Source organism: Loxodonta africana, chromosome 24 (genome assembly GCF_030014295.1).
Source record: "Loxodonta africana isolate mLoxAfr1 chromosome 24, mLoxAfr1.hap2, whole genome shotgun sequence".
NCBI lineage: Eukaryota > Metazoa > Chordata > Mammalia > Proboscidea > Elephantidae > Loxodonta > Loxodonta africana.
Window position 1 is genome coordinate 34396596 of NC_087365.1, and position 27059 is coordinate 34423654.

The 27059-nt window shown below is 42.8% G+C and overlaps 1 protein-coding gene across 2 annotated transcripts; it reads right to left on the reverse strand.

Moving 5' to 3' along the window:
• Positions 1–1562: 1562 nt before the first annotated feature.
• On the reverse strand, positions 1563–27059 carry EDEM2 (ER degradation enhancing alpha-mannosidase like protein 2). 2 transcript variants are annotated; one of them, XM_003411673.4, is made up of 11 exons: positions 26843–27056; positions 26496–26606; positions 24614–24653; positions 21042–21147; positions 19867–19992; positions 15778–15989; positions 14436–14577; positions 12830–12954; positions 6721–6865; positions 3920–4041; positions 1563–2125 (listed from the first exon to the last, which is right to left on the reverse strand). In XM_003411673.4, exons 1-11 carry the CDS (start codon positions 26947–26949, stop codon positions 1625–1627), a joined length of 1737 nt encoding a protein of 578 aa, XP_003411721.1. In that variant the 5' UTR covers positions 26950–27056; the 3' UTR covers positions 1563–1624. The 2 variants fall into 2 exon arrangements, with proteins under 2 accessions (XP_003411721.1, XP_064132084.1); XM_064276014.1 differs by lacking the exons at positions 3920–4041; positions 6721–6865 and having other exon boundaries at positions 26843–27059.

The following is a 27059-nucleotide window of genomic DNA, read 5'->3' on the forward strand; positions in this document are numbered from 1 at the left end:
AAAAGAATTAAGTATTTATCCTGGTTTTCCTGTATGAACTATACCATCAACCAAATATTTGATACGGGGATGTCTTTCTTTAGAGAGGTATTCTAGCCAAATTAGAATATCACTATTTTATAATCCCTATTCAAATAATGAGCCCTGGTGGTGCAGCTAGATGCAAGGTCAGCAGTTCAAACCTACCAGCCACTCCAAAGGAGAAAGATATGGCAATCTGCTTCCTTAAAGATTACAGCCTTGGAAATCTTATGGGGCAGTTCTACTCTGTCCTGTAGGGCAGGAATCGACTGGATGGCACACAGCAACATTTATGAAGGCAGAATGCCAGGTCTTTTCTCCTGGAGAGTGCCTAACCACTACGCTATCAGGGCTCCTTTAAACACCACAACGGGGATGCAATTAGCAAAATACATAATATGGGAAACTCTATAGGACAAACAGCCTAGTTTCTTCAACAAACTGCAATGAAAATGAGAGAGACAGAGACAGACTAAAGAGATGCATCATCTAATTGCAAGTATATGAACTGTTTGGATCCTGATTCAAACAAACTAAAATACAAATTTATAAAACAATAGGAGCCCTGGTGGCCCAGTGGTTAAAGGCTTGGCTGCTAACCAAAAGGCTGGTGGTTAGATGTGGCAGTCTGCTTCCATAGAGATTTACAGCCTTGGGAACCTTATGGGGCAGTTCTACTCTGTCCTATAGGGTCACTGAACCAGAAGAATCGACTTGACAGCAATGGATATAAAACAATAGTTTGAACATTATTTGGATATTTGAAGATATTAAGGAATAGTTGTTGAGTTTCATAGGCATGTTTTGGTGATGTATTCTGAAATACTTAGATGATATGACGTGACGTTTGGGATTTTCTTTAGAATAATCCAGTGCAGATATAAGTGAAATAAGGTGAACCATGAGTCAACCGTCTTTGAAGCTGGATTTGCTGAAATTGGGTGATGAATACATGGAGAATTATTACCCTGTTGTAATTTGAATTTTCTACAATTAAAAGTTTTAAAACCCACTTCTTCAGAGAGACCTTCTCTGACCACCCTAAGGTAGATTACCTTTTCTAGCATAGGAGCCTATTTTCTTCATGGCACTTATCACAATATTATTTTATATATTTACTGGTCTATTTATCTCTGCTAGAATTTAACATCCACAAGAATAAAAACTGCGCCTTTTTCACTGTAGGTCAGGGTTGTGGCTGGCAAACAAAGGAACTTAATAAATCTTTATGGTATTGAAGGACAGAGGGACAGACAGACTAAAGAGCAGAAGCACAGGCTAGGGCAGGAACAAACAAAGAAATACATTTATGACAACATACTCCCCTTCCCCCAAAGATGACAGATAATGGGATCTTGAAAGGAAAGGAGATTCAACTATCAATCCATGGAGGTCTTTGGGGCCAGGTGACTTTGGGTTTAGCTGTTTCTCCAAGTGCATGAGAAAAATAAACTAGGATTCATAATCAGTTTAGTCACGGACCCTTTCTTTGAATGAAATCTCATGAGATAGCTCAATATGTAAAACAGAAAGACACAATAGACAAAAGCAGATTTGTTTATTGTTATAGTTTAGTTAAAAAAAAAAAAAAATCATCCAGTAGTTATGTAGAGTCTAGGAAAACCTGTCCCAGTAATGCCAACTTAGAGGTAAAGGGCTGACTAGGGCAGCTGAGAAGTGGGATTTTCTGCTTTACAGACTTCTTCTCCCTTGCTCTCTCCTGGTTTTCAGGAGAGGAGAATGTTCCTGGCCCTGCTGAGGGTTCCCATGGCCCCGAACTCACAGTCTTTTTCTGAAATCCCGATCTGTTCCGTTTGAGAGAGTAGAATTCCCTCATCAAGTCTTCTACCTCCCACTGCTCTTCCTTCAGCCTCCGGCAACAGTGCAGGGCAGCAGGGTCAATGGGGTGTGCTTCTGTGTTGAAGATGTACCCCCCAGCCCCCAGGATGCACTCCCCATAGGGGGTGATCACAGCATCGAAGCTGGAGCCGTTGTTGTGGATGAAGTTAGTTGGGTCAAAGAGAAGGTAGAGGTATTTCACAGTCTCGGCCAGAAAGAAAGACTCCATGCGGTTGTCAAGCTTGTGGTCTCGCAAATCTTTGATCTGCCACATGGGAGAGGGAAGCAAGTCAGAATGGCATCACAATGCAGTGGAAAGGGTCACACGACCCATTATGAGTGCTAGATTGCCCCATGTGCTCTGGTCCCTGACCTCACCTCTTCCCACCCTCTTCTTTGTGCAGCTCCAGCCACACTGGCCTCTAGTTCTTTGAGATCGGCATACTCTCACCTCAGGCTTTTTGCACTTGTTCTTTCAGCTCCAGTGTTGCCCTGCCCTTCCTGTGTAACACTGCCAACCTCCTATCCCCCTCATCCTACTCTTCTGGGACTAGAAACATAGATCTACTCATCCTTTTTAATGACAATATAATATTCTGTGGACTACTTAGCTAATTTCCCTTGATGGGTATTAAGGTTGTTACCACATTTTTGCTATTATAAACAGGTAAGCAGTCTTATAAAGAAAAGTTCATACTGAGTTTACAGGCATAGATGAGTAAGATGACTTGCTACAAACATATTCTTTAGCTTCTCAGAATTAGCAGTACATTTCCTTAAAACAAAACCAATTCTCAGTGGACGTTTATTTTGTCCCAAAAAATGTGACTCATATATGGACTTGATGTACCAAGAATTAGTATTCTCTTCCACTATTCACCTTGGAAGACCTCCAAAGGGCTTGATTTTCATGGAAAAAAATCTAGCATTCCTAAGAGTCCCCAGTGGGCTTACATGCTTGGCTTTTCAAAGAATCCAACATATTAGAAACCAAAACATAGTACTGCTTTATCTTCCTCCTATACATATATGTCCTTACTTTTAGAATGTGCACTCATACTTTACTTATAGAATATAATCACATTACAAAATCTTGGGAAAAAAAATGTTTTTCACTCTCATATCCTAACACAACCTCTGTAGGCTTTTTGGTGAATTTTCTTTTAGACTATTTTCTTATACTTCCGATTTTTTACACATCTGGAGTGATTATTTATATCTGCCGGCTTGGGCCCTACAAGGATGTGAGATGGCTCCCACCCTTGACCCTTTCAATCCATTCTCCACAGAGCATCTGGAGTACTCTTCCTAAAATATAAATCAGATCATGTCACTCCTCAGCTTCAAGCCCTACCAAGGCTTCTGATTTCAAGTAAAACAAAATCCAAACTCTTTATTCAAAGCCCTACATGATCTGACCTCTGTCCACCTCTTGGACCTAATCTCCTCCTACTTTGCTCCTTGTTCACTCCACTCCAGCCACAATGGTCTTTTTTCTGTCTCCCACATATATGCTCATTGTCTGTTTTTTCTACTAAAATGGAAGCTTCGTGAGAGCAAGGACTTGGTCTTTTGTCACTGCTATAACCCTCAGGCCTACCACAGTGCCTGGCACAGAAAAGACATTTAATAAATATCTGTTAAATTAGTTGGACTGTTCTATTAGGAGTTCCCGGGTTTAAATATAGTGCTATGGGACTCTGGGTTTCCCCTCTTAGAGCCCATTTTGTAGGCCCTTATACAAAACTCACCTTTGCCAAGTAGCCTATTCAGATAGGTGAAGGATTTCTGAAAGAAGAGGAATGCCAAGGGCATGAAGTGGAGATCTCTGGGAACTAATCCCAACTCTACCTCTTCTAGATATGTGATCTTTAGCAAGGCCCTTACCTTCTTGGTTCTGCAGTTTCCTCATCTATAAAATAAGGGTGTTATGACTTCTCTAAGGTCCCTTCCAGGGCTGGTTGGTATTCCAGGACTCCCAATGGTACTACCCTTAAAGAGGCCTCTTTAGCAGCAGGCAGAGACACTGCCCAGTTCTTGGGCCCCTGGAAACACTTACTGTTGCGAATCCACACTCCACCTTGCTGATTTTTTCAATGGATTCCACAGCATCTCTTCCAAGTTCTAAGAGGGTGGGATCCCCCGTGGCACGGTAGAGGTACATGGCACTCTCAATGAGTTCTGCAAAGTCCAAAGCAGATCCTCATCCAGTGGCTGAGCAAGGATGGCTCAGGGCCCACTCTAGGGCAGCGAACAACTCCTCCCCCCAATAACTTGTCCACAGGTCCCCAACTAGGAGGGACATGGGACAACTCATGTAATGCTGAGTTTTCAGAGTCAATAAAACCAAAGCTGAAACTTAATGGAGACCAGTGGTAAGGTTGACCATAGACTCGCATCCTGAGGAAGAGGAGGGCAGTGAGATTCTGGGACAGAGGAGGTGAGAGACAAACCATGAGTGGCCAACCTGGACCCTTGAGGACCCAAAAGCCAAAGATGTCCTCGCAAACAAGACTGAAGATCCCTGACACCATGAAGAGCCATATAAGCCCAACACATGAGAGAAAAATTAATTTTTATCTTAATTAAGTGACTATTATATATTTTTTCCATTACTCACAGCCTAACTTAATTCTAAAACTTATAAGGGTCATGAGACTGGGTAAAGGTAAAGTCCTTTCTGAGATGGGATGGGCAAAAAGATGAAGGTTAAAATATTCGAGAGCCAACCCTTAATTTAACAGATGCAGTCATCAATTCACAGTGCCCAGAACAAAGTGAGCCTTGCCCTATTCTCACAACTGAAATATGATGTCTGGATATGGGCCCCATCTTAAGATGAATATTAGCCAAAAAAAGTTGGTCCAGATGAGAATATTTACTCTGGAGAAAAGAAAACTCGGGAAAATGTGTTTGCTGCCTTCAAATATCTGAAGAGCTGTTACGGAAAAGAAAGAGTGGACTTCTAGGGTGGCCCTAGTGGGTGGGAGTTACCGTTCAATACAGTTTCCTACCTCTTTACCTATCCTTTTTCAGAGAGGAAAGAAGCCCTCAGCCCTCCCTATATCAACGTCTCCTCCGGATCTTCTCTTTTCCTGCTTCGTCCTGGGCCTTGGTCAGCACTTTTCTCCCTTCTGATTTATTACTGCAAACTCGATTTATTACTTTGAGGGAAAAGGTCTCTGCCTGATTCCTCAATTCTCTCCTACTTCCCCTCCCCCTAGCCCCATGAGCCCCTAGATTATTGCTAATCTAATTGCTAATATTCTAAGATACAGATTAGTATCTGTTTACTCGTAAGTGGGGACACTGTGTGTTCAAAGGCGGAAAAGAAAGGGCTCTCATGGGAAGCCTCCCCTTCTGCGTCTAGCAGCTGGTTCAGTCAGTGCACTCAGGGCCAACCATCTTGTTTTCTCTTCCTCACAGTGGGCCTAAATATGCTTCAATTTCCTGTACATCTGGCCAACTCTCTAAAAGATGATGACAGCCCAAGGCTTAGATTTGGCCTTAGGAGGAGGTAAAGGCCCTCAGAAACCTTCAGGCTCCTTGTGCTCCAACCCTGCTGATCACAGACATGCACTGGAGTAAGGCACTGGACAATCTAATCATAGAGTAGTACCTTATTTCCCATGCACTATTGTTTTCGGGTAGGAAAGGTGACTGAACAAAGGCATTCCTGGATTCCTGGCGGTGGTGCCTTACTTTCCATTGATGCTTTCCTGTCAGCCTGTCCTGCAAATGGAACAGGTTGCCTCTGTAAGTAGTAAGTTCCTTGTCAGTGGTGGTAAGTGAGCAAACACTGGATAAACACTTCACAGAGACAAGATAGGGGGATTTCAATTAGAAGACATCTCAGGTTCTCTCTAATCCCGAGATTGCACAAGTCTAAGTCTTACATTTAGTTCCAATGTAATCACATAACACTGGATGTGATGTTCTCTGAGTTTTCTCTTTAAAAAATACACTATGAGAACCAGTGCACGAGGAACTCCAAAAGCCACAGCCTCTAAGGAGTAAAAAGTCTTACTCCCTCTTCTCTTCCCCCTCCAGGACTCCTACACTCATCACTTGGGTTAAAAGAGGAAAGGAATGGGGTCAGAGGAAGCCACTAGGAAGGCCTATTTCACAGCTAAAAGGCATTTCAGGGGGGAAGGTGTTAAGAGTCTAAGACAATGGTAACACAACCTATTTTGGTGTGGGGGGTGACTGTGCTGATTAAGCTTCCTTCCTCTGCCCCTCATCCCCTTTCTCTCCTTACAATTTTTAACCTTCCTAAGGTGAATCAGAGGGCATCAGAGCTGGAAAGGAATTTAAGACGGTATTTAGTGTGTAGTCTCCTTCCTCTCTGAGTCTTGATTTCTGAGCTGCATAATGGAGAGGTACATAAGACCAGATGATTCCTCAGGACTGTTCCAAAGTTTGAACATTCCATACTATAGACGCACAATTATTCTGACCCTCTGAAGGCTCTGCTTATGAAGCTTGCTTACACTTCTGAAATCTCAACGGCAAGAGTGCAAAAAAATGTCAACTTGGCTCTTCTTCCCACTCACTTCTCCGAGTTTGAAAGCACACATGGTTTAGTTAGAAAACCTGGGTTCCAATCCTAGTTACTACACTTAACAGTCTCTGGCAAGCCCTTTCAACCCACTATGCCTCAGTTTCCTTATCTGAATACATAAGAATAAATATTCCTTAGCAAGAAAACCACTAGAGCCAACGGAAACTTCAGATGGGAAAAAAAAAAAAAATGGGCTTGCAAGCACTTGTGAAGCATGGAGCCCTGTAGAGATGTGAGAGTTCGGGCTTTGGAGAACCAGAGTCTGCAGGTGAGTGACAAAACATTGAGATGTTGCTCACCTGGCCGAAGAGGGTAGCCCTCTCGCTTCTCCACTGTGTATCCCTGAGGAATGTTGTAGAATTCTGGGAGCCCCCCAAACTGCTTCCATACAGTATAGTAGTTGAGGAAGGTCCTCATGGCATTGTCTATGTCCCCAATGAGGCTCTGTAGGGAGAAGTGGTTGTCTGGCAGGGACCCACCAGGCATAAAAACCCACATATAAAACCCACATACAATCTCAGGAAAAAGAGAAAGCAAAGGCTTTGGAGCCAAAAAGGCCTGTAATCAAACACTGAGTGGGCTGTTTACTCACTGTGCGCCCTGAAAGAGACCCTTAACTACTCTGAGTCTCAGTTTCCTCACCTGTAAGATGTAAAGTATAATACCTATTTCCAACAATGTTGTAAGGAACAGACTGCATACAAAGTGCCTGGCCAATAGTAGGTATTCAGTCAATGTGAGCTACTAACAGTTTTTGATTAGGTAATTCAATCATCTGGTTCATAATTCTAAAAATAGGATACAGGTGGGCTGTGCTTAGTTTGATTCCTACCTCATACTCCTAATACATAACCGTTTTTATTAGTTTAACATTCCAGAGTTTCTTTATGCAAACATAAGCAAATATGAGTATATATTATTTTCCCCACACTAAAAATAGCCTATTAAACGCTCTTTCTATTTATATAGTTTCCTAGTACTCCGCTGCTTGGACTATAATTTAATAGCTATTTGGCTTGGTTCCAATCTTCTGCTATCTGCTATTACAATCAATGTTGCAATAAATAACCCTGTACATATGTCATTTCAAACATATGCAAAGTATATTTCTAAGAGAAATCTCCAGAATTTGGATTGCTGGTCAGAGGATATATGCATTAGTAATCTTACTAGCTACTGCCAAGTAGCTATTAATATTAACATTAAGCTCTCAGTGAAACAGCTGACCTTCTTGACATCTCCACTGGTATCTCTTGGAGAGAGAAAACTTGACGTTTCCAAAGCAAAAGTCTTGGTTCCCTCACTTTCCCACAAAGCTGACTCTCTACTCTTGCCTTTCTCCCTTCTTAGTGAATGGTACTAACACTGAGCCAGAAACCTGGTGGTCATCCTTGACTTCTCCCTTCTCTCCAACTCCCACATCCATTCTACCAGTAATGCCTGACAATTCCATCTCTGAAACATCAAGATTTTACTCTCTTTATCTCCAGGGCCACCACTGGTCACCAGTATCTCACACCAGGATGACCTCAAAAGCCTTCTTGCTGGTCCCGCCACTTTCCCGCTTGTCCTTCTCCAATCTAATCTCCCCGAGGCAGCCAGATAAGTAACCATCTTATTACATACACCAGGCCCTTCAATGGCTTCCCATGGGCTCAGAAAAAAAAATCAAGAAACCTTGCCATGGACCTCAAGGCCCTGGAAAATCTGGTCAAGTTTGGCCTTCCATCAACTGATCTTTCTCTTTCCTGAACTGTGGCCATGCTGCTTTTCTTTGTTCCTGATATACACCCACTCTTTCCTGCCTTGGCGTCATCACACATGACGTTTCCTCTGCCTGGAACATCGTCCTCCCATGCCCAGTTATTCACCTTTCAAGTATCAGTGTAAATATCACCTCTTCTGAGAGGCCTTCCTTGAACACTCTGTCTAATATAAGTCCCGATATGCTCTATCTCAACTTCTTGTTTCCTTTGTTGCAACTTATTATTTCATATGTTTAATTTTTTTTCTTTGGGTCTCCTTTTCTGGACTATAAACTTCATGAGGGTAGGGCCTGGAATGCAATAGGTGTTCAAATATTTGTTGAGTAAATGAACAAATTTAACATCTTTAAAGCTTCCTTTACGAGAAGCTTTGCTGGTGCAGTGGTTAAGCACTCAGCTGCTAACTGAAAGGTTAGCGGTTCGAATCCACCAGTCCACATGAGAAAGATGTGGCAGTCAGCTTCCATAAATATTTACAGTCTTGGAAACCCTATGGGGCAGCTCTACTCTGTCCTATAGAATCACTATGAGTCAGAACCAACTCGACAGCAATGGGCTTGGTCGGGTTTGGAAGCCGCCTTTCCTCATCTATGAAAAAACATTTACCTCATGGTATGTTGTTGTAACGATTGTAAAGTGCTTGACATGTACTTTATTCTTTAGATTTAACTTATCACCAGACAGACTGCCAGGGACTAAATGTTAGCTTTCGGTGTTGTTATAATTCGACAGAGGAATATCCTTCTCAAACCAAGTAGAGCACACAAATCCTACACAAACTGAGATGGAACTCTTTCATTATCAAGCTCTCCCTTTTTTTTTTATTTTAGGAAATTTGGAGAATAGGGCATAAAAAAGTCATCTTTAACTGCACTACCCAGATTTAAGAGTTTGATATCTAATGTTCCAATATTTGTCCCATTTAGTTATATGAACACTGTCTAAAATATACAAGAATAAAAGGATAGATATCTTCTTAAGTTATAGTATCAGCCACGTACATCTTTGTCTTCTTATATTCTTTAACATACAAGGACAATTTTTTACCGAGTTGTAATCAGTGTGTACATACTGTAATGCTTTAATGGGTGTTTTTTTTATTATCGCTAAATCTACATAATCCAAATTTAAAAAATTTTAATTATCATTCCTAATTCTTCACTGTAGTCCAACAGTAATTTTCATTCCTTCATTTTTTCTTGATCCTTGGTTCACCACTTCATGTAGCAAAAGAGTATACATATTTGTTAATTTTTTTTCTTAAAAGTATATAATAATCCATTACAGTTAAAATGCAATCATTTATTCATTCTTCCATTATGGGGCATTTGGATCATTTCCAGTTTTTCTCTGTCAACAGCTTTGCTGCTGTGATTATCTCATACAGGGTGTTCTAACATTCTAATAAAACTGCTTTTAGATTTTCTAATTATCAAAATCTTTCCCTCTTGAACTATATTCTTGGGAAAACATGCATAGAAATGGAATGGAAACACGCAAGGTTGAAGGGTGTGATTAGTTCTATGGCTGGGTTGTACAAGAAAGTTTTCCAAGAGGAATGTAGTCACAAAAAGTTTTAAGGAAATGCATTTCCAGACCCTCAACTTTCCGAAAACAGATCTGCCAAAAAACATGCTTATAACCCAAACGCAGGCTCTACATCCTCTCTATCCCTTTCTCAACTGCCTTTCTGCTGTTTTACAAAAACAAGGTATACCTGCCTCTGACCTTACTATGGAACACCGTCCTGGGGTATAAAAACTTCCTGAGCACTAAACTAGGCTAAATTGAAAATATTATTAGTATAAATGCTGAGAAAAACGAATGGCTCTAACCACTAGGTCACAAATCCTTTAGCAAATCAGATGGTTTCCAATTCTCTGCTTTAAAAACATTGAAGGTGGAACTGGTCATGTCAGCAAAGAGATCATTAAAAATAATTTTTGATGACAGACCATTTTGTGATTTTCTTTTTTTACCAGATAAAGGTTGCACCATTTGATATACTCATTTTTGTGGGTCAAAAATAGGTGAATACTGACAATTTTATAGGGCTCATTCTACTAACTCTGAATGGTTTCAAAGGACTGAAATGATATAGTAACAATCAAACTCCTTCTATTTCCATCTCTTTATGTGAATAAGGCTCCTCAGTGCTTATATCTATAAAAATGGAAAGCAGGAAAAAAATTGATGCTTAATCATGTCTCATATTAACAATAAATAATGGCCACAAACAAATACATAAACTTATTGAAAAGAAAAAGTCCCAAAGTCTCACTAAGAAAAGCATTTCTAATAAAACTGCTTATAGATTTTGTAATGATTTATCAAAACTGGAAGATATTTATGTCATCTCAATCATTTACATACTAATACATGTAATCATAACTAAACACAGAAGAAATTACACTTAATTCTCAGAGTCTTATGGTTACAGAAAATTTTTAAACATTTTAAATTTATATTTGCATACAAATTTTGCTATAGAGGCATCAAAAAAGTACTTTCAAGCACAAAACATATTAATAGGAATAAAATTTCTCTTGGGGGAGTAGAATGGAAATAGACTTCAAGGAGAAAAAGGGGCGGTATGAAAATATTCAAACTTATACGATCGTAAATGTGCAAGGTGCGCCACATAAAACTTAAAGATTTTGGAAGAATTGGACCAATATTTAATGCTATCAACAAATTCTCTTTAAGCCTGTTTCCCATCTGTAAAATAAGAGAGTTAACTAAAAGTAACAGAGCCCTGGTGGCACAATGATTAAGCCCTCGGCTGCTAACCACTGTGGGAGAAAAGACCTAGCGATCTGCTCCCATAAAGATTTTGGTGTAGGAAACCCTATGGGGCAGTTATACTGTGTCCTATTGGGTTGCCATGAATCGGAATTGACTCGATGGCACACAACAAGTTATAAGTACATTAATGGGAGATTAGAAATATAATTTAAAAAACAAAACCAAACCCATTGCAGTTGAGTTGATTCTGACTGATAGCAACCCTACAGAACAGAATAGAACCACTCCGTAGGGTTTCAAGACTGTAAATCTTTATGGAAGCAGACTGCCACATCCTTCTCACACGAAGCAGCTGGTGAGTTTGAACCGCCAGCCTTTCAGTTAGCAGCCAAGCGCTTTAACCACTGCACCACCAGGGCTCCTTAAAACAAATTACATTATATCTATTCAATGGGATATATGTTGTTGTTGTTGTTGCTGTTAGGTGCTGTCAGGTCAGTTCCAACTCATAGCAGCCCTATGCACAACAGAACAGGACACTGCCTGGTCCTGTGCCATCCTTACAATCGTTGCTATGTCTGAGCCCATTGTTGCAGCCACTATGTCAATATATCTTACTGAGGGTCTTCCTGTTTTTCCCTGACCCTCTACTTTACCAAGCATGATGTCCTTCTCCAGGGACTGGTCCCTACGGAGCCATTAAAAAAAGTAAAACTGATCTACATGTACTGATAAAGAATGATCTCCAAGATACAGTGAAAACAGAAGCTGAGAAAGATTAAGTTTGTTATGTTCCTATGTATGTAAACAAAAAGGGGGCTGTAAACACATAATATAGATCTGTGGAAGGACATATGGGGCACTGATAACAGAGGCTGCCACTGAAGAGGGGTCTCAGGGTGGAGGCTCAAGACTTACTTTTTACTGTATTCCCTTTTGAGCACTTTAAATTTACCATCACATACATGTTATTACCTTTTCTTAAAAAAAAAAAAAAAGCCTAGTTTATAAAAATACATTGGTATATAAAATATCTTGGTACACCTAGGGTGTGGATATAGGAGCCCTGGTAGTATAGTGGTTAAGCACTCAGCTGCTAACCAAAAGGTCAGTGGTTGAAACCCACCAGCTGCTCCATGGGAGAAAGATGTGGCAGTCTGCTTCGGTAAAGACTGACAGCCTTGGAAAATCTGTAGAGCAGATTTACTCTGTCCTATCAGGTTGCTGGAAATCCTGGTGGCATAGTGGTTAAGTGCTACGGCTGCTAACCAAGAGGTTGGCAGTTTGAATCCGCCAGGCACTCCCTGGAAACTCTATGGGGCAGTTCTACTCTGTTCTATAGGGTTGCTATGAGTCGGAATCGACTCGACGGCAGTGGGTAGTGGGTAGTATAAGGTTGCTATGAGTCGAACTTAACTCCATAGTAACCGGTTAGGGAGTGATCAGGCAGCTTCTAAGGTCCCTTCCAGCAGCACCTCTATTTGGCTGTAGAACGGAAAAAAATAAGATGGCACGCAGAGTAGCACGAGCTTCGCTCCTGCGCCTTCTCAGGCCCACTGTCAAGAACAAGGAGATTTGACAGGAATGCCTAGTGGAGAGATAGCTGTTGTCACGACTGTTACTGCCCAGCCTGAAAAGATACCGTCTACTTCATTTTAAGTGGCATAATATTTTATAGTGAACTGGAAACTCAGTTCCTGTCACCCTAAAGCTTCCCTCAGAAAACAGTCTGGCCGAATCTTAAATCTAATTCACTCCAAGTCTCTCTTCTGTCTGTAACCCACCCCTCCAAAATAGAGTATTCTAACAACTAAAGTACCTTATTTGGCTTATACATCAGAAAGACTTGCTTTGTCAATTCCATGGAAAAATGACCACCCTTTCTGAGGGTTCCTACCTGAAGACCAGGCCAGTAGGCCTCCAAGGACTGGAAGACTGGCATGGATACAGTCCCCTTGTACATCTGCACCCACAGGTACCAGTCATCGAAGCGGGTGTAATTCCGAATGGCTTTGTTATACTCTGCAGTGGAGGAGATGGGATAGTGGACACGCCAGTGATTAGGGAGACAAAAGGCAGGCCTTGTCAACAGAAGCATTGGCTTATACTTTTGTAAGACCGTATTATGGTCTGACTCAAAGCAGAACAGGATGCAGTGAGGCAGAGGAAAGGGCATGGACTCTGGAATCAAACTTCTAGGCTCAAATTCCAGGTCTAGCTTTACTATTGGCTAGCTGTGACCTTGTACAAGTTTTCCCTCTGAAGCCTCAGTCTTATTATCTGTAAAATGGGGGAAAGTAAGGTCACCTGTCTCGCGAGGTTGTTCACTCATTCATTGATTTCACTTGCTCAACAAACATCCACTGCGCACCTAGGCAGTGGTAAACAAAACAAAGTCCAGCTCTCATGGAACTTACAGTCTAGGGGGAACCTGAACTTGCACCTCCTCTCTAGGTTATAAATCACTGAAGGCTGGGACTTTGTTCATTGCTGGATCCCCAGCACTAGGACAGTACCTAGCACATGGTATATGCTCAGTAAATATCATCTTTTTTTTATTATCATGATTTAGGTGACAGTTACTTATCAAATTGTTTCTCATTAAATAGTTAATACACAAATTGTTTTGTGACATTGGTTGCCAACCACGGTGAGTCAAAACTCATTCTCCACCCCAGGTTCCCTGTTTCCATTTGTACAGTTTTCCTGTCCCTTCCTTCCTTCTCGATAAATATTATCTGAATGAACCAAGTACCAAATATGCACATACATAAATAAACAAGATAATTTCAAGTAGTGTTATAAGAATTAAAGGAAATAATCCATGTTCAGCATTTGGCACAGTGCTTGGCACACAAAGGTATGCAATAAACATTTGCTGAATAAATGAATGTTAGCTACAATAGTAATTATCATTATGTGCCCAGTAATTTCTCAATATATTATTACTATCAGTGTCTAAGGGTCTGGAGGATAAAATATACTTATTTGGCAAACATTAATCTACTGTTTTTATCTCATACGAAGCATTGTGGGAACTGTAAAGATGAAAAAGAACTGGATTCTGTACTCAAATGGTAGAGCTGTGATTGTTGAAAACAGCTGGCTGTAAGGCAGATGCTGAAGGCCCTAAACTGAGGAAGGATCAAGCTACTTCCCAGACAAGGTAACATTCAAGCTGGGCGTTGAAGGGTGACTAGAATTTGGACACCCGGAGACAGGGAAAAAGGTATTCTAAGCAAGGAAACACCATGTGCAATGGCTAGGGGATAAGAAATCCAGGGCCATGTTCACAGAATAGAGCATAGTTCAGCTGGGTATTGCAGGAAGGCAAGAAGAGGAGTAGTGGGCATCAAGTGGGCAGTGTAAGACCACTGAATGCAAACTTGGGTATTCAGAACGTACTCCGTAGGCACTTGAGAGCAATTGAAAGCTTATAAACAAACAAATCACACATATCAGCAGGAAAAATCATGGAAAAGCCCTTGCCCTGTCCTTCTTACCTAGGAACATTGCCATGAGATTCTTATCCTGAAGTAGGATGGCTCCTTTCACCAGGTACTCAAAGTAGGAATCCACACCAGCTCCAATGCCCGCATCCTGGGCCACCCACTTGCCAGTGAGCACATCAATGTGGTTGCCAACCTGGGAGAGAAAAGGTGGTCCCATTGGAGGGCCCAAAGCCAAAGAAGGCCCTCCCCATTCCCCCAGCTGCTTAGTGAGATGCCAGCTGGCACCCCAGTGTTTCTTGCAACGACTTGCAGGATAAAGGAGGACAAGGCTGGAGGTAAGCTGCCTAGGATTTATGCCGATTTAATTGTATACATTGGGCAAAAACTGAAAAAGAATTCGGAGTGTTTACACACTGCCTGGAGTGAGTGCATGAGATAAGAGATAAGAATGTGCTGTTCCCAAAATCTGTCTTAGACTTCTAAAACTTCTCACCACTCTACATGTGATTCCAGTGTCTAAAGATAAACACATTTTATATATATCCATAAATTAACTCAGGAAGGACACCCAACAAACTGAGAGAGTGGTTGTTTCCAAGAGAAACTGGGTATCAGCTCATGAAAGCGGATAACTTCATCTGGTGCTCAACCAAAGAAATAGCTATCTGTTCTGTGTTAGTTTGGGTTCCCCCAGGAAAGACCCTCAGCAAGAAAAGTCCCCTTTCCCAGAAGGAGCCAAAACCAACCTTTGAGATCATTTGGTCCAAAGTGTGTTAAATTTCCATAGATTAATAGATACTATGAGGAGAAAGGGAAGCTCTACGGTCATATAAGTTTGGGAAATGCTGAGTTAAACCACGTTAAATAAATTTCTTTACCACAGGATTTCATCATCTTTAATCTGCTCATGTTCATTGTGACTCTCCATAAAAAGGACACTGTATCTAGCATTTCCCAAACTTAATTGGCCAGGAACCGTTTTTTTCAGCTGGTATTGCCATTCAACTTCTCTCAGACTCTCTAAGAAAACAGTTTTGCAAACACAAATAGACACTAAAAAATGAGGGCTAGACAGGATGACTATTGAAGGTCTCCGAGTAAGTCAGGGGCATAAAGCATACAACCCATTCCCTAGAAATCAGAAAAGCTTAGAGTCAAAGCTTAACATAGGCCTCTTCTCCCTGCTAGAGGATATAGTCTCATGCTCCCTTCCCCTCTGTGCCAAAACTTTCATTGAGGGCTGCTTGGTCTTTCCAGTGGCCTGAGACACTCCTGAGGTCACCCTAAGTTTCTCTTGGCTGGATAGCAACTTGTTGCTCAGAGCCCTGGGCCTCGTAAGCAAGGGGCAATGTGGCTGACTTGACTCAAACAGGAAGGGTGGCTGCTGACTTACCAGCCCAATATCTGACCGGCTCTCCCAGAGGCGCATCAAGGCCACTCTGGCTACGTCTTCAAACACAGGGTCGCCAGTGAGGCTGCTCAGGGTGGCAAATTCTACAATGAAGGTCCCGATCCCTGCTGTACAGGTGACTGGGGTCTCTCCCGGGTTCACGCCGTGAAGCAGGTTCACCGTCCCATACGGCATGCCAGTAGGGGTCTGAAAGGCTGAACAGTTGCAAACTTAGGAACCAGCTGGCAGGGGTAGTTTCGATACAAGCCCAAAGGCTGAGGCCTCAGGCAGCACTTCCTTCTTCATTTCCTGGGTGACCTTCTAGACAGTGAGACCACAATGGGGAAAGAAGGTCTAGTCTGAGCCAGAGTAGTATAAATATCACAACTGGAGGGCCTTTAAAAAAAAAAAAAAACCCAAACCTGTTGCCCTTGAGTTGATTCTGATTCATGGTGACCCCATGTATTACAGAGTAGAACTGCTCCATAAGGTTTTCAATGGCTGTAATCATTATGGAAGCAGAATGCCAGGCCTTTCTTCCAGAGAACCACTGGATTGGTGTGAACCACCAATCTTTAGGTTACTAGTCAAGTGCAAACTGTTTTCACCACCCAGGGACCTTGGAGGGCTTTTAGCACCCATCTAACTCAGCTGCCGTCATGGGTTGAATTGTGTCACCCAAAAATATGTGTTGTGAATCCTAACCTCTATACCTGTGGTTATAATCCCCTTTGGGAATGAGTTGTCTTTGTTATATTAATAAGACAAGATTAGCATAGGGTGTGTCTTAAATTAATCTCCTATGACATGTAAGAGATTAAACGAGCAAGTTAGAAAGTAGAGAATGGGAGAGATGTCAAGCCACATGAAGACTACCCAGGAGCAGAAGCTCAGGAGAGATAAGGACTTTCCTCCAGAGCTGAGAGAGACAAAAAGCCTTCCCTTGAGCTGGCACCCTGAATTTGGACTGCTAGCCTCCTAAATCATGAGAAAATAATTTTCTGTTTAAGTCACCCACTTGTGGTATTTCTGGACCTGGATAGGTAAGACAGAATTTGGTACCAGGAGTGGGGTTGCCATTAAGGTGTGCCAGTGGGGATGGGGCTACTGCCTGAAGCTGAGGGGGCAGGGCTGTCATGTCCAAGGTACAGAAGAACAGGGCCTGCCAGGGCTGAGGGGGTAAGATTGCCACTCAGATGGATTAGGAGAATGGGGCTGCTGAAAGCCCAGGGAGCAGAGTTGCCATCCCAGAGGACCTGCAAGGCAGAGCTGAAGCCCAGGCCTGAGGGGTCCCCACCTAGAACCCAGAGGTGTGGCCAACACCCAGAGTCTGGAGGGTGGGGCCATTGCCCAGATGGTCTCAGAGAGCAGAGGATTATTTTCAAGCCCTGAGAGTTAATGTAATTTGTTCTGCTGGGTTTTGGAGTTGCTTGGTGCCCGTTATCCCTTCTTTCCCTCGAATTTCTCCCATTTATACTGAAAATGTCTGCCTTGGGCCTATTCTACCATCCTACTTGGGAAACAGATAACTTATATTCTAGATTTCACAGGTTCATAGATGGAAAGGAATTTTGCCCCAGGATGGAATTCACCTAAAGTTTCACCCATATATTTATTCACAAAATAAGATTTTGGCCTTGGAGTTGATTTAAGACTTTTGGGATGATATGATGGGGTGAATATGTTTTGCATGTGGCAACAACATGATTTTTGGGGGGCCAAAGGGTGGAACGTTATGGATTGAATTATGTCCCCCCAAAATATGTGTTGTAAATCCTAACCTCTATGCCTATGGTTATAATCCCATTTGGTAATGGGTTGTCTTCGTTATGTTAATGAGACAGGATTAGTATAGGGTGCATCTTAAGTCAGTATCTTTTGAGATATAGAAGAGGAGAGATAGGATAAGATAGATGCCAAGACACATGGTGATCTCCAAGGAACCAGAAGCTGAAGAGACAAGGACCTTCCTCCAGAGCTAACAGAGAGAGAAAGCCTTCTCGAGCCAGAGCTCTGAATTCAGACTTCTAGCCTCCTAAACTGTGAGAAAATAAATTTGTTTGTTAAAGCCATCCACTTGTAGGATTTCTGTTATACCGGCACTAGATAGCTAAGATAGATGCTGTCAGACGTTGTTTTGCATGACCCCTGGGTTCTTGCTTATGACAAGGGGGCATGGAGCAGGCCGTGCTCTAGGTCATCACACTCCATGTATCCCTACTTACCTAAAGCAGCACTTTTATTTATTTTATACTATGCCTTCAGTGGCCAGGCAGGTAATTTGGTGTGAAGCAGGGAAAGTGTAAGCCACAGGGAGGGGTGGGGCTGGGGCACACTGATGAGAGCACACCCATTAGAAATCATTAATATATATTTTTTAAAGGCTATTTTGACCAAATAAAACATATCTGCAAGCCCTAGACAGCCCCATAGGAGCCAGTTTGAGATTCCTGCTTTAAATAAATAGTTCAGAGGCTTAAAAAAAAAAAAAAAAGATATAAGCCGTTGATGTAGTCCAACCCTCAGTTTACAGGTAGGGGAAGTCATGGCTGTACAGAGTGATTCAGAGACAGCCAGACCCAGCTGGGATAGAAACGTCTGCCTCCCCCAGCCCAATGTTCTGCCCACCCCACCCCAGTATCTTCCACTTCAAGGCAAGGAACTCAACAACCAGCCAGAAGCAGAGATTTCCTCTCCCACCCAAAAGGTCAAATTATCCCAGAGCAGCCTGTGCGTCACCAAACAAGGCTGTCAAAATGTCCAAGAACTGCGAGGTCCAGCAACTCTGGCTGCTGCAGAAGAGAAATTTGCTGTCTTGTTGGGGCGAGGAGCAAGCAAGGGGAATGTGAGTCACACCCAAGAAGGGCTCAAAGGAACGTCTTGGAAAAGTCAGGCAGTGTTAAAATGAGGGGAGTGACAAACATTTCTTCACCCAAATGATAGAAACACTGGAGATTGCTTTATAATTATATACCACACACTTTTCAGTATGTATATTTCTCAGTGAAGAAGCCCTGGTGGTGCAGTGGTTGAAGCACTTGGCTGCTAACCAAAAGGCCAGTGGTTTGAACCCATCAGCCACTACGTGAAAGAAAGATGTGACAGTCTGCTTCTGTAAAGATTTACAGCCTTCTATTTCTCAATACAATTTTTTTTTAGTGACAACAACAACCAGAAAAGAAGGGAGCAACCATGCCTCTAGAAATGAATCACACAGGACATGATGTTTGCAAGGAGACACACAGGCCATGGGCCATAAGTAAGACCTGGACCCAGCTTGCTCACTCTCACTCTCCTCGGTTCTTCCCCAAAGACGAGAGGCAAGAGCAGGATGGAAAGGGACAAGTGAGATGGCCGAGATACTGATGCAAAGTATATCGTGACGTGTTTGGGTGTGAACAGCCCTCAGAGCCTCTACCACACCCTGAAGGGAACACACTGTCCAGTTTACACTGCTGAGCCCAGTGTACTAGCCCACTAGACAAACACGCTGAGGCTTGGCCTGTAGCCCTGGACACAGCTTAGCCGCAAAACAAACCCTCTCATTTCAATAGTGCTTGCGGTTTTCCAAGCATCTTCTCTGATCTCATTTTAGCCTGCCAGCAACCAGACGAGGCAGAGAGGCAGGAAGGGTGAGTCCCATCTGATGGATAAGAAAACTCAACAGTGGCGAGAAAGAGTGACTTGGTCTAAATGTTGGTTGGCAGAGCTGAGTCTAGAACCAGGACTCCCAGTGCTCAGTTCAAGGCTTTCCCTGGGGTGTGTGGCACTAGAGGGCTGGAAGGGGGCAAAAGGGCTCACTTGAAATAGGGTAAGGGCCTTCTATCCACCAGGCTGGCCTTCAGGTATGGCCCCCCCAACCCCGCCTTGCAAAAAGTGCTAAGGTCAGCTCTTCCATCCTGGGCCAGGGCCCCAGCAAGCCCTCAAAATGCCCAGGACTTTCTTGATTTCCATGGTGGGCCTAGGAGTAGAAATACCAAATATTTGGGTGAGAAACACCAGGAAATAATTCAACACTGCCACTCTCATCTCTACCAAGAAAAGAGGGACCTATTGGACTTCATCTCTCCCCCATTTCTTTGTAGCTCTTACCTGGGAGGAGTTTTCGGGCTGCCTCCTCGGCCATCCTCAGGAGGGGTCCAGAGCAGGGCCATCCAGCCTCCACTTCCACCCCAGCCTTCTTTGACAGCAGGTGAGCAGATAGGAGGCCGCCTACCACTAAAGACAATACCAAAAGCAAGTGTCACCATACCAAGGATGAATCCTTTCATTGTGCAAACTGAACCTGAACGCTCTGTTGGGGATGGCTCACTGGGAACATACAGTCAGAATGCTCATTATAAGCAATGATGGCGAGACTCTGTCTCACATACTATGGACATGTTATCAGGAGGGACAAGTTCCTGGAGAAGGACGTCATGCTTGATAGAGTAGAGGGTCAGCAAAAAAGAGGAAGACTCTCAACGAGATGCATTGACACACTGGCTGCAACAATGGGTTCAAGCATAAAAATGACTATAAGGATGGCGCAGGACCAGGCAGTATTTTGTTCTGTTGCACATAGTGTCACTATGAGTCGGAAACCAGCTTGATGGCACCTAACAACAACTTCACTGGGATGAGGCTAGAACCACCTAGGGAAAGAGGAGACCCTTAACCCCACACATTTATACAGTGCTAAGTTAGTTTTTTTTAAGTTTAGAAAGTGTTTTGTTGATGGGGCATTAGAACAATGGCCATCATTTTTCTTTAGTCTCTACTGTGTACCAGGCATTAAGCTGGTACACAATACCAATAACCCCATGTGTTATTTCATTTAATCTTAAAATCCTTATGAGGTAGGTATCACTGCCCCCCTCTTTAGATGAAGAGATTTGGGTTCAGAAAGGTAAAGTGACTTGCCCACAATCACCCATCCAGTAGGGGCTAGGACCAGGTCTATTTGACTCCAAATCTCACGCTCATTTGACTTTGTCTCTCAGGACTTAGGTGGGTGGGGAAACAGTAGTTATTACCTTCGTTTTATTATCTATTTTATTATACAGTATTTTTAAAAAACAGTTGCCATTTGGTGGATCCTGAGACCTCCCCACCGTACCCCATCACACCCCACCTCCCATGAGGGAAGAAGAGCTCTGTCAGCCACTGGCTTTGGCCAAGTACCCTGGTAGGGCTAGCCCTTAAGACCCTAGTTACCACCTCCCAGTTTACACAGAGGAAACTTCATATCCTCTTTTCTTCCAAAGGCCCTAGAAGACAGCCCTCACCTCGGATGTTAGTTTCAAACACGGAAGCATTCACATCAATATCGAAGTCCACATTGTCCTGGAGCACTTCAACCACTCTTTGGAATTCTGAGACATTCCCCAAAATCTGGAAGGAAAGAGAGACCTGACAATGAGGTTCTCTCAGGCTTGGGGGCCCAGAGTTTGGCATCCTATGCTGATGTGTCCCTCACATTCAATTAAGATCTCCATTTCTTGTCCTAGGGCTGGTAACAAGGAATGGAAACACTGAAAGGCAGAAATCACCCAGAGACCCAACATCAAGAGACTGGTTATATAATTTCTTGGGTACCAATTCAAAAGCCATTATGTACCCATTTAAATGGATACAATATAAAGACATTAGTCCATATAATCATATGCTGGTTTGGCCTTTGCAGTGGACATCTGTTATTTTTAACCTTCTGTTATCACATTGATTCTTGTGGGAAACATTACAGATTGGTTGGCCCAACACTAATTTCCAACCTTCTTTACTCTTGCAGCCACCCACCATACCGGCTAGAAATCCAGGTGCTTGCTTTCTCAGGTTTCTCTGAAGCTAGAGGTGATTGTGTTACCCCATTTTGACCCTTGAGAAGTCTACTGGGGACACTTCTGGGAAAACTTGTTTTTCTAATAAAAAGGAACAAACATAGCTGGCATGGCCTTTACCCTTCCTCCTTCTTTCTGCCTCGAAAACAGACTCAATTTCTAGAGCTGTCGCAGCCATCTTGTGAGCGTGAGGTACCAAGCATGAGAATGAAAGCCAAGACACTCAGGATGGTAGAATGGAAAGATGGAAAGAGCTTGGGGCTCTGATGATATGGTTGAGCAGCTGACTCAATGCCATCAATTATCTCCATTCTGTTACTTCGAACCCTGGTGGCACGATGGTTAAGAACTTGGTTGCTAAATAAAAGGTCAGCAGTTCAAATTCACCAGTCACTCCTTGGAAACCTTCTGGGGCAGTTCTACTCTGTCCCACAGGGTCGCTATGAGTCAGAAATGACTTGATGGCAACAGGTTTGGTTTGGTTTTGGTTTTGTTTAAGTCATACGTTAGTCAGGCATGTTGTTACTTGCAGCCAAATGCAACCGTAGCACCTTTCCTCTCGTAACAGTATCCCAATTTTCCTTTGGGATATCAACCCTCTTCCACAGTCACTCTTGTGGTTTGGGTGAGGCTGGACCGATCCCTCCAGTTGTTATGAGTGGGCACTTGATCTGGACCAGCCTAAGTACTAAATCCCTTGGCTGAATGATTGGTTCATGGATCAGTACATGACCCAAGCTAGATCAATGAGTCTTAATCCTGGAACTCTGCCTGGAATTAATGGAAAAAAAGGTATTTCTTTACACGCAGTTACTAAATGAGTGGGATTTAAGTCTGGAGCTACTGTTGGCTACTCTGCCAATTTAAGGAGAGCTTGAGAACATGGCCAGCAAACAAGGCAGACGTAAGAGATGGAGAGATTCCTGATGACATCATTTGTATGTCTGAATCCAGCTGGGTCTGAGGCTAAGCTTCTATGTGGACCATTGAGTTATGTGACACAATAAATTTCCTTCTTGTCTAAATCAATTTGATTGAGTCTCTGTCACTTGTAATCAGAAAAATCCTGACTATCCAGCATTCAAGGCCTTCTATGATTTGGACGCAACCTACCTTTCCAGCCATATCTCCCACTGTTTTATCTTCATCTACCCTATCTTCATCTACTTTAGTAAAACTGTCCCCACTACTCCTCAATTTTCTGTCTTCAGATATGCTGTTCCCTCTGCCAGAAATCCCTCTCTCCTGTGTCTTTCCATTTCCAGTTCCAAACTATCTTCAATTGTCTAAACGTCATCTTCTCTAGAAAGCCTTCGGTTCTTCAACTGAAATTAACCATCCCTTTCTTTGAAAGATCCTGACAACTTAATCTATACAACTCTAGGGAATCTATTTCTTTCTATATTAAGGGAATTTTTGCAGGGACAGGACCCTTGCTTATCTCTCCAGAGTGCCAAGCACAGCCCATGAAGTAATCACTCAACAGATGTTTATAAATGATTACACAAGTCTTTCTCTACATTACAGCCTTTCAAAACAGAAATCTCATCATTCTCTGCCTTCTACTTAAGAAATTTTAGAGGTTTTCTACTGTTCTCAAGTTAAAGATCAAAATCCTTAATGAGGTGAACAAGGGCTTGTATCATCTCATCCCCATCTACCCCTCTAGCTTCTCTTTACCTCCTTCTCCACATCAGTCACACTGACCTTCCTTCAGTTCATTGAACTTGCCATGTTCTCTCCTGCCACAAGGCCTTTGCACAGGCTGTTCCCTCTGTCTGTCTGGAACATTTGTTCCTCCCTTCTCCCCTAGATAATATTTCTTGAGCTGAGATCCCAACTCAAGTAACATTTCACCACCTCAAGGAAGCCCTCCCTGACCTCTTCAGTCTAGGTCAGATTCCTTTGTTACAACCACTCACAGAACCATGGTCCCTTCCTACAGAACACTCAACTTAATTTGTAATTGCACATTATTTAGATTTATTCTTTGATTGTTTCCCTCACTAAAAATCATAAACTCCAGGAGGGCAGGGACCATGTTTGTTTAACCTCACCATTATAAATGAGGAGCTCAGCAGTGTGCCTAGTACACAGTTGGCCCTTGATAAATATTTGAGAATGGACAAGTAAAAAAATTAACATTAAGCCAAAAAAAAAAAAAAAGCCAAATTATATCTATATAGTGATTACAATCATATAAATATATTAATACATAAAAATTACAAAAGGAGACAGAGAACCAGAAGTAGGTAAATAAGGGAAACATGCTAATCTCCTCTTCTGGCCTTTTTAAGATGATGGTTAAGGCTTGAAGTCATACAGAATTGAGTTCAGTTCTAGCTCTGCAACCTATTAGCTGCATGACCCTGGCAAGTCATTTCACCTTTCTAAGCATCATATTTCTCACTGTAAAGAGGAGTTCAGGTAGTTGGCAGGATTAAACAAGACAATACATGTAAAGTGCTTAGAACAAGCCTTATCCATAACATGTTAAGCAGTTACTATTTTATCATTACTGAACATGTCTACTAGAATGTAAGATCCTTGAAAACAAGGGAAGTATCAAAGTCTGTACTCTCCCACAGACTTATACAGGGCTATCACAGTTCCACGAACACAACAGTTGGTTTGAACCCACCTAGAGTCACCTCAGAAGACAGGCCTGGTGATCTACTTCTGAAAGGTCACAGCCTTGAAAACCCTATGGAGGAGTTCTATGCTGTACATTATGGGGTCATCATGAGTCAGGATCAACTTGATGACAACTAACAACATCAGTCCTATGTATATAACAGGGCCTCTACAAATGTTTGCTGAATGAATGACCCTGAAGAAGTTGGAATTCATCATTTTCCCCTAGCTAGCTGGGTAGCCAGAGCCTGATGGTTCAGAATCATGAGATGAAAATAAAAAGCCTGAGAAAAGAATTTATTTTTCCCCACAGTCAAGCTGCCAAAAGAGAGAAAGATGTTGGATATATACTGGTTGAGAGGAAACAGAATAAACAAGACACTTACCAGCAAGGTATCCAGAGCATCAATCAGCGTCAGAGAAAAGCTGTAAAAGGACAGAAATCTCAGCTGCTTATTAAGAAAATCAAACAGCAAATATTAGGCTGCCCCAGAACAGATCTCTCAGAAACTAGTAAGGAAGGCACAGTGACACCCATCCCACTTACAGTCACAACAGGGAAGTCACAACGAAAACTGCCAAGAACCTCTGACCCACTTAATGCACCTGTAGAGTGGGTTGATGTATCGCAAGGGTAATTAAATGCCTACAGTCGCTGGCATTCCTCTCTGCCATGAGGAGGCAGTGTAAGATTATAGCTAAGAGCACAGGCTTTTCAGGAATTCCACATCTAGGAATTTATCCCACAGTGCACAGAGCTGTATGTTTGAAGATACTCCTAACAATATCGTCTAGAACAGCAAAAGGCTAGAAATAACCCAAATGTCCACCAGTTGAACTGTGATTAACTAAACTGTGGTACATTCAAACGGTGCAAAACTATGACGTTGTCAAAAAGATTGCTATCAAGGGTTCTATGCGCTGATGGAAACATATTCAAATTACACTGTTAAATGGGGGAAAAAAAAAAGCCACCAAGGCACGGAATAGATAGTAGAATATGTTTCCATCTGCATTTTCAGAAAGAGACAAATAGAAAGCAGATTAGCAGTTGTGAGGGCCAGTGGTAGGGAAGGGATTAACTACAAAGGGACATAAGAAAACTTCTTACGGTGATAGAAATATTCTTTATCTTGACTGTGATGGTGGTTACCATGCACCTAAAATGAGTGTATTTTAATTATATGTAAATTATACCTTTAAAAAGTTAATTTTAAAAAGATACATATATACACTCCAATAGGACGGTATAAGCAGAGAATACTTCTGGAAGGATAAACCAGAAAGTTAACAGTGGTTGCAGTTCTAGAGTATGGGAGACATTTATTTTATTGTACATAATTTTGTACTGTTTGCATCTGTCATTTGTCTTCTTTTGAACTAGAAAACAAAAATAAGCACAAATTTTCTAGAGTTTAATTCTCTAGTCCTCAGTATACTAATTTGAAAAACAGGGACAATGACATTTAACTCCTACGGGTGTTAAGAGAATAAAGTATGATAACAAAAGTAAGATGCTTAGTGCAGTGTTCAGTCAATGTCTGCTTCATCTAATGGAACGATTCTTCGCTCACTCAGCAAGGAACAAGAGTGAGAATTCCAGCTCTCATAGATCTTTATTCTAGTGGAAGTGAGAAAGACAAACCAGTAGAGTTAAGTGAGAAGGATAATATCAGAGTTAGAAGTGTTGGAAAGAAAATAAAACAGGTGACTTGTGAGAGTAACCTGCAGGGGGTAAGTTGTTGGGGAGGTGATGCTTAGGAGAGGACGTTTTAAGCTAGGATCCAAATGATAAGAGGCAGTCAGTGATATGAGGGGGAAGTGTGTTTCAGTTACAGGAAACACCAACTACAAAGGCCCTTAGGTTTTGGGGTTTGGGAGAGTTACATTCTGTCTTGGGCCTCAGTCTGCCCACCTATGCAATGAAGACTTGCATTCTCTTACATCTTGTAGCCCTTCCATCGTATTCTATGACTTCAGAGATGTGCCCAAGTGCCCACAGCTGGTACCTGTTACTGCTGGGGCTGGAGCTCAGGGGTATAGCCGGCCAAGTTAACACCAGGCTTTTTTCATTGTGGGAAACTTTCCAGAAGGATGGGTGGATCCTGGTGGTACTGGCCTGAACTGGGGGGAGCACGGCCTTGCCCTGACTGGGAGATTTCAGGAACCAGTGAGGAGATCATAAAGCCACCAGCTCTAGTCGACCCCGCCTGCCTAGGACTGGACTGTCAGACCCCGGACGTCCCCTTGCCCCTCCACTCGCACTACCTGCCCCAGGTGTCGTGCCCGTCGCAGGTGAGAGGCCGCAATTCATCGTAGGGAAAGGCGTTCTCCAGGTAGCTGTCGTAGGCGTGGTAGAACATGGACTTGACTCGTTCCCTGGTGCGAGGGAGGAGAAATAAGACAGGAGACCAGAACAAGAAACCAGGTGGGGGAAAGGAACAAAAAATAAAGCAAAATTGCCGATTACCACCTGATTTCTGCCAGGAGCGCAGGGGCAGGGCCCGAGCAAGTCGGAAAACCGGTCCTGGGATGCAAGGAAAAGGAAGGGACCAGGTCTGCGCTTCCCACTCCCTCCACCAATTATAGAGGGGCGGGGTGCTAATTCCTTTCACCTGTAGTGGGCAGGGTCCGGCGCGGTGCCATCAGGGCCCGGCGCACCATGGTGCAGGGGCAGCAGCGCGCATAGGAGACCGACCGGGATGAGCAGACGGAAAGGCATAGAGCTCGTGTCCTATCAGCGCCGCCGCCGGAGCAGCAGCACCCACCGCCACCCGCTCATTCTGGGAGTCAGTGTAGGTTCTTCCGGAGACCCTCACCACTGCGTCTGCG

Bases quoted from the DNA above. Each gene is read 5' to 3' on its own strand.
- EDEM2 (XM_003411673.4), bottom strand. From the start codon at position 26,949: ATGCCTTTCCGTCTGCTCATCCCGGTCGGTCTCCTATGCGCGCTGCTG. The intron at 24,654-26,495 runs GTAGTGCGAGTG...GTCCTTTTACAG, and splicing joins GGGCACGACACCTGGGGCAG to CTTTTCTCTGACGCTGATTG. The intron at 6,866-12,829 runs GTAGGAACCCTC...TTCTCCCTACAG, and splicing joins CCTACTGGCCTGGTCTTCAG to AGCCTCATTGGGGACATAGA.